We start from the raw sequence: 16,229 nt of genomic DNA, 5'->3' as shown, positions 1-16,229 counted from the left end.
ACTGAGCTCCCTCTAATGATCTAGTTTTGTGATTATGCTACAGAGACAGAAGAGGGGGAAGACTTATATTGCTTTACAATATAAACCTTTTCTTTAAGGATGTATGTCTGAATGTGTGTGTATTTACATGGAGGCAGCTAAGTGGCTCAAGGGATAGAGAGCTGGGCCTGGAGTCAGGAAGATCTGAGTCTAAATTCTGCTTCAGATATTTACTAGTTGTGTGATCTTGGGCCAGTCATTTAACCTCTTGTCTTAATCTATTGGAAAAATAAGTAGCAAACCACTCCAGTATCTTCATCAAGAACACCCCAATAATGGGGTCATGAAGAGTTGGGCATGACTGAATGACCAAAACAACAACATTTACTTATTTATAATAATATATATAGCTCTGCAGAGGTGACCAGTACAAATGTTGCTTACCATGGTTTGTACATAGCAAGTGTTTAATAAGAGTTTAGAAACCCAAACATCTTCTCTCCTTTTAATCATGGTATATGAAAAGGATAGTAAAATTAGCCTGTTGTTAGTTCTACTAATCCAGACTATAAACCAACATCCTTCCTTTCTTCTTCATGGAACCCAGTTTCTAAGTGACTGGGGGGGGGGGGCCAGACATGACACAGCCTATTCAGCAGAATTGGAATGGGCTATTTCCCAAGGCCAGGTTCTTGGGAACCCAGAATTGACCACAGAGCACTTTGTCCCAGTAGTTCTGCTTCATAGTGCTCAGGGGGCCCCAAAGTCTGCATTATGGAACTGCTACTCCCCACTTGATCGGGAGTTTGAACAAGAACATTTCAGAGGCAAGGCCATAGTTTTTTTTCCTTTTCTTAAAAAAAAATCATGTTTAATTTAAAAATTAGAAACTGGAGCAGGCTGTGAGCACAGGGGTTGATTGAAACAAAATTTAAATTCCTGTCAAGCCCATTTAAACACGGGGGCCCTTCATAGACAATTAGCTGCTCCCTGTGAATGCTGAATAAACTCAGGCCTGGTCACTGTTAGAAGAGAGAAACCTACTGTGAGGAACTGAAAAAAAAATTAACTAAAATCAGGCTGTATGAAATATCTAGCCTTCCAGTTGATCACGGGGGCCTGGAAAGTGTAAACAAGACAAAAATCGATTCCTTAGTGCCCTCAAATCAATCCCCCAAAATGGTTGGGGCATCTGTTTCTGCTAAATTTTGTTTACTCGGGCAGATTTGCTGTAATTGCAGTTGTTTATCTCCCATTGTCCCCGGGGCCCTAATCTCCCGATTACTAATACTTAACACTCATTTCACATCTAAAGCTACTTCTAATCCTCAACAGGTTTGGGGGGCTCTTAAAATTATTGAAACCACAGAGACAGGAGACACAGCCTCTTTGTGAAAGGAACATTTTCTTATCTACTACCAGCTGGGTCCAATCATCACCAGGGATGGCTACAACAAAGGTGCTAAAAGGCTCTTTCACAATGACTGCTGCTCTACTGGGGATTCAGTGGATAAAAAAGAGCTTTGATGGAAAAATCTGAACAAGAGGCTAGAGCAGTCCAGCCAAATAAAGTTACTGTCATAATCAAATGCTGTCAATCACAATGAAAATCCAATTAAAAATGTTGCAGCACGGCCCTCTTAAGTGGAAAAATGTCCCCTATTTATACACATTTTTGTCAACTCCACACTAATTCTACAATTGGAAAAGTACTAGTATTAATTGATTTTTTTTCCAACTTAAAAAAGAAACCACCACAACAAACTCAGGAGCCTTCTGAACGATTGAGGTTACATATAGCATGTTGGTATACAATTAAGAGTTAATCAAGGCTACCTTTGAAAATTCCATTTTTATTCGCATCAAGGGAATCTGAACACAAATGGTACCTATTCAGATACTTCTGAGCTGGAATTGGTGATCATTTATATTTTGAGGGCAGAGATGAAGAAAAAAAAACAAGAAAGAAACTACTATAAGTTCCAGAAAACATCTCTCTCTAATTCATAGTAATAGCTGACATTAATTCTGAACCTAATATTTAAATCTATCTTGAAAATGAGAGAAACAAAGGCCCTAGTGTCTTCAATCCCTTTTCTCTATCCTCTAAATGGCCAACCGAACCTCCAATTGTTTGTACAAACAGTTTGGACCCCACAAATAATTAGGTATCGACAAAAGATCTCTCTAAAACTGCTTGGCTCACTATCCCCAAAGGTCTCTCTAAAAACTGCTACAAATTAAAAAGCAAACAACCCATTATACAAATCCAGCTGGTACAACTGTAAGTAGGAGGCCTCTAATAATTTTCTCTAGTTCTTGAAATTCCTGGCTAGAATCGTTAATAATTGATAAGAATTGCATCTATTTATTGATAAGCACTTACACTAAAATAACTTTGCCATCCTCAATAACAATTTCCAAATCCCAGAGAATTTGGTCCCTGGATCCTTCTATTTTTTGCTCTTACAGCTAGCTGTGTGTAACTATAACTCTTGGTGGCTGTCAACCCAACTACCATTCCACAAGATCATATAGGGGAAATTGTACAACTGATGTGCTATTGGAAACAGAAGACTGCACATTTTCCTTTTCTTCTCCCCAGTTTTCCCAACAATGAGGCAGCAGAAAGGTATGCTGTATAAACAGTGAGCTTGGGAAGTCAGTGAATCAATCTAACATTTTAATGATACTGCTAGCCAGTTAGCCATCTCTAAGTCCTGGTTTGTTATAACTTCTGATTTTGATGGTTGTAGTAGGCTCCATTTCTGAATTGAAAAAAAAAGATGAATTAGTAAAGTGACTGACAGCTTATAATCTTATGGCATGCCCAAGAGTCAAATGCTTAAAGAATTCCCTTTGGAATAGATCTGAGAATGTGTCCATTTACAATGGATTAGGATGTTGACCAGATTACAGAAATAACCAAAATATTTACTGAGCAGGCACTGTGGGAAATCCACAATCAATATGCCTTCACATGATCAAGTCCTGTCCTTAAGAAGCTTAACTAGTTAGAGAGATGACAATGGTGGACAACACACACTTGAATGATAAGCTACTGGAGTACACAGTGTGATAGGGATTCACACATAGGTAGTATATAAGTGTGGGTTGGAAGCAATGGAGCTTAAATTGGAAATTGAAATATGGGTAACACTTGGATAGGAATGGGGGTATGTGGAGGAATGGGAGACAGAAGTGAGTATAAGTTCCAATGAATTGAGCCAGGGATCAAGTTAAATAACAATCCAAATTTAAAAAGTAAATGAAAAAGGCTTCCAAGGACATACTTTGTTTTCATGGAGGGTTTGGTATAATGTTGACAGAGAACAGTCTGGTTTTTAAAATATGTGACAATTGGTTATGCTATTTCTGGAATTAAAAAATTACCAAAAAGGCAGCCTGGCATAGTGGATCACAGATTTTCGGTTCCATACCTGGTTCTGCTTTTAACTCTAAGTGTGACCTTGGGCAAGTCACTTCAATTACTCTGGACCTCATTGGTCTCATTTGTCAAATGATGGGAATGACTTAGTTGGTCCTTAAGGTTGCCTCCACCTCTTGGAATTGGTGATTCTAAATCTCATTTCAGTTTGAGGAGGGTGGAATAATAATTTGGAGAAAGGGGGGCCTCAGCTGCCCAACAAAGAAGGCAGAGTTGCAGCAGCAGCAGCTGCTGCTGCTGCCTCTACTGCTGCCACCAGACTGATAGGATTGCAAGAGATTCCATAGAGGAAAACAAAGTTATTTTTAACTTGTCAAAAAATGAAAACTGTCAGATCACTGTGATCAAGGAATGACAGATTTTTTCTATCTGTAACTCTCTAGCTATGTGCATACATATATATATATTTATATATTTATCTGTTATAGTCTTGTCAAAAGATTAAGCTGTCGCTTCTATGGGAAAACAAAGCTTGTTTTCTGGGGTTATAATCTCTCTGTTCTTGCTGAAGTGCTAACTTGTCATCAAAAACTCAAATTAAAGCTGTCTGATTTAGTGTGATCTCAAGCATTTGTCCAACAATTCCACGGATGTAATTATGTGCAATTAAAAAGCTCAAATCAACTTATTTGTTGGGAGAGTACTACTTCTAAGCGGATACAAATAGATGCTTCTAACAGCTTTGGTATTCTCCAGAATTTTAAAGTTAAATTATTAAAAATGGATCCCTCACATTCAGTCACTAGTTATCAATGGACGCTCTCAGTGCTATTGATATAATTCTTGTTTTCACAGAACATATTCATGTAATTTTCTGAAAATCCAATCTCAAAGTGGCTCTCCCTCAAAATTTGGACTTATAAACTAATAATATGAATTGCACCACCAGGTGAATAACGAAATATAAAAATAGCAACATCAAGGATGGATGGTCAGGTGTCTCTAAATGTGGCCAGAAGGATCCAATTTAAGATGGAAGCCCATATATCTTGGGCAAGATAAACCCAATGGACTGTGGCCAAGTTTAAAGTCACTTTTTAACCATCATCAGGAGCATCCTACATTTTGGACTTCTTCAGGCACAACAGTCCCTTTTCTCCACATCTGAAAGCAGGAGAAAGACAAATCTCAGATCACCAGAAACTGAATGTTGCATTTGGCTACTCAGGAGAAGTTTGGCCTGATGAAGAATATGAGCAGGAACTAGCAATGGAGGAATTTTTTTTTTTTGAAGATCCCACAATTACAAAGCTAGGATTTGGATGTCTCAGGGACCCCTCCCCCCATTCGATAGTTTCTCTTTTCTCCTCTATTTTTTTTTAAATTACTGTGAATATGCCCATTTTAATGTAAATCTTGATTTAAGTGCTGAGACTACAGTCACCCATCAAATTCTCTGAAAATGTAATTACTCTCTGTAGTATTAGGATCAATTTTGAAAAAGCAGAAAAACTACCAGTGACAATTTAATTCAGAGAAGTTAGGCAAGTTAACATGTCTTCAAAAGTAATTAAATGTTTGAACAGATTTTGCTAAAACACTTTGCCATCTTAGCCCCAAAACACTGCCATCCTTTACACATAAAACCTGTTCTGGAAAAATGGGGCTACCATGGAGAAAAATAATATAAAAGCACAACTTTTATTATGATTTGGAGATATACACACTCCTCCCCTAATCCACAGAGACTCAAAAAAAATCTAAATGACTCAGTCAGGTCCCACAATAATCTCCTTTCCTTCTAAGTAAAATGACTTCAATTCAAATAGCAAAATAACAGCCCAATGCAACTTTTCTGGGTCTAGATGGAAAATGGAACCCGAGGGAATGCGAAATGACTGCTCTGCTCTGGAATGTTCAGAGAAATGTATAAAATACCAGGCATGATTACATTATAAGAAAAACACACACATGCATACACACAACACAACAACGTGTTTTTAAACAATTACTAAAGCAGTACTGTAATAGCATAAGACAATTTCTGCGCTAGCTTGTTTTCTGAGATTCTCGTTGCCACTGAACAGCTAGAACAGATAATAACTATTAGTAAATCAAACTCCTCTGCAATATCCAGCTGTGTCTCACGCATTTACATACAGATAGAATGGGTATATGTTTTTAATATGTATGTGCTACGTACTTTTACCACAGCTGAAGTGTATGCTACAAAGGAGGAGGAGAATGGGAATAGAATCAGCATGAGATAATAAAGTGGCCTAGATAAAGTATTAGCCAGCGATTGATCTCAAACAGGGGATATGCTGCTTCTTTTTGACCTGATTACTTACTATGCATAGATTCCATTAAATAGAGCTTAGATATGGAAAGCTTTTCTGAAAAATAGTCTAAATGCATAGATAGATCTATAGTATTCTGAGTCAAATTTCTAAACGTTCACATGAATATTTGCCCCTCCATATCCTTTCCAGACTGTGTACTCACTCACTTCTGCCCATGTCAATATTCGAGATGAGACAGGGAGGGCGTGGTGGGGAAGATGAAAGGGGGTCTGGCTGAAATCTGGATGGAGAGCTCATTTTCACTGAGGAGAATCCTACAGGGAGGGCCCCAATCAACTGAAAGCATCCCCTTACCTCCTTTACTCCAAGGGAGTGAGACCACCAAACAAATACTGCTTTGCTCTAGGGGCCAATCCAAACCTTTTCACATCTGATTGGCTTCAAAGATAAAGAGCCATCCTGAACTCATTTCCAAGCCCTGCCCGCATTTGGAATCAGCAGCTGTGAGGGCTTTTCACAAGTTTTCAATTTAATAGAGTGAGTAAATTCATTCATTTGTGCTAATGAAGCTTCCACTTCTCAATCCCCACTTTGATCTGGGATCCATAAACAATATCTCCATCTTCCTAGGTCATCCTTATAGGAATTCTGTGCTCAGGGCCAATGTTCTTAATTCAAAATAAGGAAAGGGAAAACCAGAAGTGACTAATCCACTATCACACATCTGAACTTGAAGGTAGATCAGAGGGAATTAGACCTTTACAGCATCTATTAGTCTGCTTCTACTTCAGTCACATTGCTGGAAAGTATCCTCAGTGAATCTGCTTAGCTTGACTATATATACTCATGACAAAGGTTTTCTTTTCTTTCCTTTTATTCAATGGGAAGAGGGGAGAAGGATGAGGGAAAATAAAAATAGGGTAGCACACTAAAAAATAAAATAAAAATGAAGAAGAAGAAGAAGAAGAAGAAGAAGAAGAGAGTCATTGAAATATTTTTTCAAAAATTGCTGAGAACAGAAAGAAGGTTGGAAGGAAGTACAAACAAGCAGGATAGCTTTGAATTTATATGCTTAAAAGTATACAGAACAGAGAGCTGCAGTTTCAGATACAATCTTCACTTTCTGTTCTACTATGCAGATGGAAATATTTATTTTATTTGGTGTTTGTTATACTCAAAAAATTAAATTAAAGATAAAAAAGCCCTAGATTTTATTTCTTAGAGAAATGCTTCTCAAACAACAGAAGCAGTCTTTATAGCCTTAACTCCCCAACACCAACAGGAATTATTTTAAAATACTTTAAAAATAATATTCTAATTATTTTCAACTCAGGAATTCTGCATTCCCCTAGTTCTATGGGCCTATAGTTTATATCTTTTGTAACTTCACTTACTTTGGTGAGTCAACAAATTAATCTGAACATACAATTTCACCACCATGTTTGAATTCCTTTCTTCTCTCTCTCTCTCTCTCTCTCTCTCTCTCTCTCTCTCTCTCTCTCTCTCTCTCTCCCCTATGAAAATATTTCTATTTTCTATGGCAATGCAAAAACTTTTCTTTCACATATAACACAATATCTTTGCCCAGCTAACCCAAAATAAAGGCTGTTGACCTATACTGGCTGAATCTTCCATTTTCCTCTTCTACAGGAATTGAGACCTTTCCCTGAGTGTAAACATCCCCAACTCATTGAGCTGAAGGGTAGTATCAGCAGATTTATATATCAACTTAAAATGTACTCTTTAATCACTGATTAATCATCAAAGGAATATAAAGAATTTGAAGTCCACCAATTTGGAAATGTCACCATATCTATATCTAGTTCTTTACACTTGGGGCTTAAGCAGATGCCAAGTTGATAATGGTCAATCTTTAAACCTCTTAACTAGAGCCCACACTTTCCCCATGGAACATATGTGACACTTTACCTCCAATGGAGACTTTCTCCAGTGGAAGATGTATATGCACATATGTATAGTAGGTACAGAAAAGAAAAGAGAAGACTAGGCATTAGGGTTCTTTTCCAGATGATAGAATTTCTCTCCAAATTTAATAGGTACCAGTGAGAATGCTGCTTTCCTCCAGGCCACATCTGAGGGATTGTCTCTATGATGCCAAATTCCAAAGTCATTTTTCAATATTAGGTATTGGAGATTGGCATTTATTCTGAAAAGAAGGCATAAGCAAGCAAGGAGAGGAACCCAGGGACCATTCTCATCCCTGCATTCTCAACTGGTTTGAAGATCTCAAAGGGACTGTGGTGGTGATGAAAACAGGGCTGGAAGTACAACCCCAGGAAAGCTGTCCCAAGAGCTATGCATGACAGAGATGACTGAACATACTACTTGGGTTCCATTAAGTTTTTATTGGTGATCACTAACTTTAGCCTGGGTCAGGGCTGGGACCTAGCCTATTTCTTCACTTCTGACAGTGAAACTTTAACCTTTGTTCCCACCCCCCATTACCTAAGGTTTTTTCAATCAAACTGAAAAATAAAAAAATAAAATAAGGGGAACCTCAACAATGCTACATGTCTTAAAGTTGTTCTAACCCAAGCTGTGCAGGCCAAGCCAGTATCCAGCTGGTTGGAGTCACTGAGCTTTGGAGATAAACTGTTCTTTTCCAAAAGAAAGCCATTCCCCCCTGCCCACAGTGACAAATGGACTCTGCAGTTCATGCATTCCTGAGGAGGTCCTCGGCTTCCAGATGGGAGTACCATCAAATAGGTTGCAGGCAGAGAGGGGAAAGGAAAAATTAAAGCCATTAATATGCTGGAAGGAATGAAAAGACTGGGCCTACTTAAGTGGTACTCCCCTAGATTAGAGGTCCTGTCCTTCAAGCTAGAGACACCTTGATTTTTTCCTTAATATCCAGTGGGCCTAGTGCTTTGGTTAAGGGCAGGCAGAGAGCACTCATTTCCCTTGGGAGTCCCTCTTGGTGCTAGGAACAGGAGTCATAAGAAAGCCACTCCAAGCACAGACCCTAACCACTGTCTGCCTTGTGTCTGATCTCTTATGGAGCAATGGGTGGCTCACTCTTGTTACACCTCTGGGCATAAATCCATTTAAAATAAAACAGCAAGCAGTACTAGAAATAATGTTAAATATTAAGTACAAGACAATGCTCTCTGTGACTAAATTTTTCATTATGTTTTATTGATTTATTGATATTTATTAATAAAAAAATAAAAGTGGGGTAGCACACACCAGGGTGTGTAGTTGTAAAGAGATATATCTAGGTATGTAGCCACATATATCCAAGTACATATGTTTCTGAGGCACTGAAAGTGCTCACCCTTTAGCCCTGTCTTTATGACTTGACACCCTGGAGTGGTGTTCCTTATGAAGATATACATACATATATATTTATGGGTGTATGTGCGATCTGCAGATGTTTTATTTATAAGTGGCCGACTCATTGCAGCATTGAAACATGCATTTACAAACAGATATCTGTTTTATGAAACCCTATTCCTTTGTTTTAATAGCTAAGCTATCCAGCCATAGCATAATAATGTGCAAGGTAAATGGGTATCTATCTCTAGAACCTGTTCCAAGTTTTCTCAGATGTGACTAACTGCAAGAATTTCCCAACCATCAAAAAAACCAAAAAAAAAAAAAAAGATGGTCTCACTTTAGGCACCCAATCCATATGGATATAAATTGGAAAGCTTTGGGGTGAACTTTAACTTGAGACTACCCTGAATTCAGGGATTTTGCTCCTAGGATAATGTTAAGGAGGTAAGTACCTTCCTCAAGAGCAGTCATGCTGCAAAAGTGAAATATTGGAGTTTTTACTTTCCTATGGTGACATCTGCATGGGAAAGAAGTTAAGGATATTTAATTGTGCTGTTATTGCATTTGATTAAAAAAAAGTGCTTATGAGGATGTAATACAAAGGACAAAAAACCACCAGCTGATATCCTTAAGATATACCTTTTTTAAAAATGTAGGAAAATTTAAGGAAAATTAGTATGTTCTAAGGTAGGAGTGGTATATAAGACATTAGAGAAACATAGGCTATAATTATTATTTACTAAGGTTAGATTCTGGCATTATTCAAAAAGCTTGTGGATTGTCAAATCAACAATCTGAACTAAATAAATGACCATTTGGGAATTGTGGAGAAGCCTCTCTGTTCCTCTCACTGCCTGAGTAAAAACTGTCATTTGCAATCAAAGGAGGCTGCCTTGGAACTGAGAACACAGCACTAGAAGCCTTGCAGTTGCCTCTTTTTAAGGAAAAGACCAAAGATTCCCATTAACTTGATCTTTTGCAGCCAATCTAATTTCATCCTGCACAGATCCAAGAGGAATCCATGCCATGCTCAACATTTCCTGTAGGACTGCAATAAAAACTTAATACACTGACCACCTCTGTTTTCAGTCTTTGGATTTGGAAAGGCTGCAATGACAAATAATAACAAAGAATGACCTACATTAAATTCTAATCCTTGGTCTGGGCAGATAGAACGACTTCCGCATTATGTTTCAGAATGGTACCCTAAAAACAAAAAAAACCCCCTAAACAAACCTGAAAATAACTGAGGTGTGAAACTCAAAAACACCCACTTCAATGACCAATAATTTTGCTCTGACTCAGACTGTTATGAAGAAATAGGTAAAAAAGGACAGTGTTTTGTTGGGGTTTTTTTGTTTGTTTTTGTTTTTGGTCCATCCCAACAGAAAGTAGAGTCTGGACACATGACAGGAGAGTTCTTGAAATTAACATGACTCAGAGGAAGTCCACTTACCATCAAATCCTCAGGTGCTGGCCTTTCTTTTGGCTGCTTCTTCATGCTGAAGAAGATAAAAACAAGTGTTTTTATATAATTTATGTAACTTGCAAAGATGTTTTTTCTTCCTATCCTTGGTCCACATTCCCCAAAATTTAAATATGCTTTTTGAAATTTATTGGGGCAAAGACAGAAATATATCAGTTAAAACATCAGTCTTTGACTGTTTACTAATTGTAGCCCTTCAATACTATACTTTCTTGTGACAGGCTGGGTTGCAATTGCTGAGCACTAAATGAATCAGAGGAACAAAGGTGATTTTCCCAGAGTAGAGGTAAGGAAAGAATTAAAACTCATCCTGATCTCCTGCCAACATGAAAAAAAGGAAACAAAATAGTATTCCTGACTCAGAAATTAGTCTGTTCCTATTTTAAAAATTTGAATCAGCCAATAGTAAGACAAGGAACAGGATCATCAAGTCACATCACAATGACTCATTTCTTTATTGTGATTTAGATTGACAAGTAATCTGGAAAAGGGGTCAGAAATCCAGATAACACTATGAAATTACAAATGGGTTATTACACATTGTTCCAATTGTTTCATTTATTTTGGCTCCAATACAAGTTGATAATTCATTAAACAGCTGTTGGAAAGCTAAGTTTGTTTAAGCAGCTTAAAGGGATCACGTTTCTCATCTAAATATTCTTTGTCTTTCCAAGCAATAGGTATAATTAGAAGCTGTAGAATGTGCTTAGTTGCATGATGGAGAACCTATACAAAGTAGTGAAGTGATCATTGATACCTAGATGATCATCTCTTTCCCACTTCTTCTGTACTCTTCCCAAACATTGACATATTTCTAAGATAAGGTAAACAAGGGAGTCTCAGACTTTTCTCACCTATTTGGGCTAAATTGATTCTGAATGCTAATTTATTTTAAGCAATCCTTAATAAGCAAACCCTTACTATATGATTGGATGCATTTGCTGACAGTATTTTTTTAATAGAGATTTAATGATCATATGGTAAATAAGAACCATAGTTATGAACCATTAATGACATTGAGGACAATTTGCCTTCCCTATAAATAACCATATGCACCTCTCAAATAATGCATCCATTAGCAAGTAATTCAAGCTGTCTCACTAGTAGGGTTGGTAACAGTCCTAATCTGACATTCCAAAGGAGCTGTATCTCTTGGGAAAACAAGGCTATTACCCACTATCATTTATGTTTCAGCTTGACATCTGTGGAAATTTCAGCACAGGTTATCCCTCTCTCTGTCTCCATAAAAGTTTTATACAACAGCTGATTAATTTTTTGGATGAGATGAAGCAGCCCAAACTCTCCCCAATTCAGCCCACCCCACCTGCCTCCATCAGTTAGTTGTACTACACAGCTTGCAAAGCCTCAGAGCAATGCTGCAAAAGTCAATGCTTCCTTCAAAATGGGTGATTCTCCAAAGTCAGAATTCAATATCTTAGCATGTAAGTCTGTCTTATAGCTTGTTTTTTTCAATCTCAGCATGTTAAAATGGAAAGAATCATGAGGTGGTAACAAGTTTTTTAAAAAAAGAAATCTTAGGTATATAGGAAATTTAATGGCATGAATATGTCCTTTTATTAATAAACTTTAAAATAGCTTAGTTATAATATGACTTGAACCAATATGGCAGTTCAGTTAGGCATGTGTGAAAATGAAAATGTTTTTTATAATAAAAACAGCTTTTAAAAACCACAAAATATCTTATAGACATTTTAAATAAATAAAAGCAATGTCTATAAACTTCGAAAAGCATAAAAAACTATCTTCCTTTTTTCTATAAAGGTCTTCCTATGGAATATAAACTGTATGGTGCATTTTTATTAAGAGGTAACATATTATACTTAGTCAAAAAGGTGATAAAGCCTGACATTTATATTAAGGAATATTTCTTGTTTTCAATTCAGCATAATCACCAAATGGATCATTTTCAATTTTTCCCCCTTTTTTATCTTAGCTTCCCCCTCCCCACCACCACCCCCAAACACTTTATAAGAACTGTTCTTCACATTAGTTCACTACACTGCACACAAAATGTCTTTTGGCAGGACACCCCTGTTCACATTCCCCTGGCAAACATGACTACGGGCTGGTAGTTCCTTGTGGGAACTGATGAGGGAGGGCAACCAGTAAAGGAGTTAGCAGAATGTCAGAGTGGGATGGACCTCTTGTTTGGACCAGTTTCCAATTTATGCTATTTCCTTACTGTCAGATTTTGACTCTTCACCACCCACTCTTTCTACTCTTTTCCTCTGGAGGCTGTGGCCATCATTTGGCTCTCATTGTTTGTGAAACAGCTGAGAAAAGCTGATTGTCCAGCATGGGTCTCCAAAAGAACATCTGGCTTAAAGATACATCAGGAGTCAGTGATAGTCAATCAATCCTGAAGGAAGATGTGAGGAAGGTTAAGGAGGTGAGAGTCTTGTTCTGTTGGAAGGGGAGGGATATAACAGAGAGGGCCCGTGGCAAAAAATGGCTCAAGTTTTTTTATTTGTAAAATGAGGGGGTTGAACTAAAACATACTCTTCATAGCCAAGTTATTAAAGGGGCCTTCACAGAATGTTGTATTAAAAGAGACAAATAATTTAGTGAATAGCCAATGAATTCATAAACTATGCTGCTTACCTAAAGTGAAAGACAGGTTTATGAGGAATATATAAATAATAAAGATCAGTTTCACATTTTCACCCAATAGGTAAATATAAAATCATGTGTGTGGTTTTAAAACACACACACACACACACACATCAACAGCATGCATGTTCATGAAAGTAGCCTGACTCTGAGCAGTTTATTAAAATAGGGGAAAACCCTCTGAAGTACGTTTAGGATCCTTTGTGTAAATAACGTTTACATAATTTAAACAATTTCTTCAGCTTTGCTGCCCCATCTGCCCAAGGCCCCAAAGTCCCTCCTGTCTCAGAAAGGAAGCAGGGAAAGCCATAAGGTCTCACGGAGCTGCAGAGTTAATGGCATGTATCATTTACATGGAGGGCATGGCATGTTTGCAAACTGAGCTCACCACTGAGTGATGAAGTGTACAAATGGTTCGGAGAACTCTCCAACCGGAAGGACTGGCGAATCCTGGGATGGAGAAGAAAACAAAATGAAACAAAAACCAAAATACCAACAAAAAGTCAAAACAATTTTTCTTCCCTCCCTTTAATTCTTCCCTTACCCTAAACAATAAAAAAAAGATACCTCAAGGACAAATAGCTTCCCCTCCCTCCCCAAAAGTCATCATCCAATTAAAAATACAGTCTATACACTTACTCAACATGTTTGTATAAAGATGCCAAATTTAAGGCAGCACACTTTATACAATGGTGAGAAACATGGGAGAAGATGGGGAGGGAGGTGAAAAAAGGACAATGATAGCCACAGGGTAGGAAAGAAGGTAGGGAAAGTGTAAATGAGAAATTAATGATTATTTAAGTAACACACAAATGGTCTTGTAATTAACAAAGAGCTGTGAAATTATTCTTCCGTTGACCTTTGTTTCTTTTTACTGGATTTTCTATTTATTTACACTTTTCTTTTTATTTACATTTATTTATGTTTTCACCTACTTATCCACTTATTCAAATCCTTAATTGTTTAGTTTAGATTTTCTCCCACAGACACACTAAGAGTCTGTCTTTCCCCTCAAAGGAAATTCAATTCATTTGCAGTCAGTCTGGTCCAACTTCCCCCCAGCCCGGTTTCTGAGAGCAAGTGAATTAAGGAGACAAAGAAAAACCCACCACTGCCACAAAAGAAAGCTAACAACAAACACACAAACACAAACCATGAAGCCAAACAAAACACCCCACAAAACAAAACCCCAAAGAATAAAACAAACCCAAGTAAAGAGGAAGCACCACCACAAAAAACCCCAACCGAGGGAGCAAACCCCATTACCATTTGCAAAAGAGGGCTTTAAGAATTTAGGAGTTTTTCCAAGAATGACAGAGAACTCCACTGTGTTTATAGTGTAACAGCTCAGGATGTAATGAAATTACACTGCAGAGTACTTTAACAGTCATCTCATTAGACCTACAGTTGGAACAAGAGAGCCACATAAAATAGGCAGCTGCAAATGACTCCATTCTCATCTATTCTCATTTGCTATTAAAAATACCTTTCGGCGGCTTTTTTCCTCCCTGACATCCCTACACAAAGTACCCTGCAAAGTATGATACATGCACCTATTTAAATTAACAAAGGAATGACTTATTTTAATCTCACTGTGCTTTGGAGTGCTTTGGCCATTTGGATGAGCAATATATCATTACATACAACCTTCCAGCGCTGCAGGCAAGAAACTCAGAGCGTGTAGCATTTGGTGGGAGCCAAACAATTTCTCTCGCACACAACTGTGTCAAATGCATGCATGGATTCATTATTGAGAACGCGAGGAAATAGCTTTGATGTAGTGGAAAAAAGAAGATGATAAAAGCACCTCTACAATATGTGTGTCATTATCAATGGTGGCAGATAGATACAATTGCAGAGCCTCCTATGTGATTAGTAAATATACATATAATTGCTGTGGCCAATTATCAGAAAAATGAGATCGGTAATTACAAGACAGAAAATTAACTAGAACTCTTATTAAGGCTTTGTTTCCAATTCAAACAATTGGAAACTGTTGGAAAATACAATTAGATCAAAAGTAAGTGGGGAGTCAAAGCAACCCAAAACACTTTGGGATTTTCAAAGAGGTTTTTTTTTAATGAAAAAAAAATATGTATATGGTAAAGTGTTTTTTCCATCCTGTGCAGTTCTATTCTCTTTGAACCCATCCATTTCACTCAGGGAGGGCAAGATTATCATTTCTAAACTTAAACATGAAGTCAGCATTGAGAGACATTCATGAGAAAGGGAAACAAAGGGAAATGGGGCCTAGATAAATCAGGGCAAGTTTTGAATCTAGAAACCTAGGAAAATTGGTGGACTGCTGAAACACTCTACAAAAACAAAAATAATAATAAAAAAATAGGGCATCCAGCAGTATTGACAAACCTTCCAAAAGGGACTATAAAAGCCAACCTGAGCTGCAAAAATGAAGTGCGGTATCAAATTTCTGCCCAAGTCTCTTTCAGGAAGGCTGTATTTATCACCAAGTCTGAGAAAGTCTTTACAAGGCCTAGTTCAAGAGATGACATTTCACGGCTTCAAAAAACCATTAATAAAAAGACAGTTCAAAGTCAGGGTGTAAAAATTTATAGACTGTTTTGTCAGAAAGATTCTCTCTCAAGTTATTCTTTTGCTGATTTCTGAATATTGTTGGTTTTGGGTAGAGTGGAGGCAATAAAAGAAAACAGTAAGAGTAAAATCCAAATGATATGTTTAGGCAAATAGAACACCTCTTTAAAGTCTCTGAATATTTACATAGACTGTTAAAATTCTGGTGTGGCATTCCATAAAAATTCTAGCATAAAATGTAATGCTAATTTGGGCCTCATTTCAAAGTATGATACCAAGACTAAATTAATGAATTATAGAGTAGCCTATTTGATGAAGATGTCATTTTAACACGGATGAGAAACAAAACAAGCAAATCTGACATCTTTGCATGGGTAGTTAATTTTATTTAAGACCTGATATTGTAGCCCGTTAAGTTGCACATAATATAAAACTCAGGAACACTGGGTGGTGCACATGAATAATTTATTTTGCTTTTGAAAATTCCAAACCAAGTCGACTTCCCAGAACTACAGTGAGTAGATTCTCATCCCAGCTGGGCCTAGAATGAATCTCACTAATCAAATCACTCACTAAAGTCATTGGGATCAGA

General features: G+C 37.4%; 1 protein-coding gene across 4 annotated transcripts in view; it reads right to left on the bottom strand.

Moving 5' to 3' along the window:
- MAP2K5 (mitogen-activated protein kinase kinase 5) overlaps positions 1-16,229 on the bottom strand; it is a 297,906-nt gene that overhangs the window by 33,070 nt on the left and 248,607 nt on the right. For all 4 annotated transcript variants that reach the window (XM_074234472.1, XM_074234473.1, XM_074234474.1 and 1 more), the window contains 2 exons: positions 13,473-13,534; positions 10,424-10,469 (listed from right to left, as the gene is read on the bottom strand). In XM_074234472.1, coding sequence (XP_074090573.1) covers positions 10,424-10,469; positions 13,473-13,534 — 108 coding nt within the window. The remainder of the gene's footprint in view (positions 1-10,423; positions 10,470-13,472; positions 13,535-16,229) is intronic.

The sequence above is a fragment of the Macrotis lagotis genome, chromosome 4, assembly GCF_037893015.1.
Source record: "Macrotis lagotis isolate mMagLag1 chromosome 4, bilby.v1.9.chrom.fasta, whole genome shotgun sequence".
Taxonomy (NCBI): Eukaryota; Metazoa; Chordata; class Mammalia; order Peramelemorphia; family Peramelidae; genus Macrotis; species Macrotis lagotis.
The sequence above is the reverse complement of the archived record's forward strand: the minus strand, read 5'-3'. Positions and strand labels throughout refer to the sequence as shown.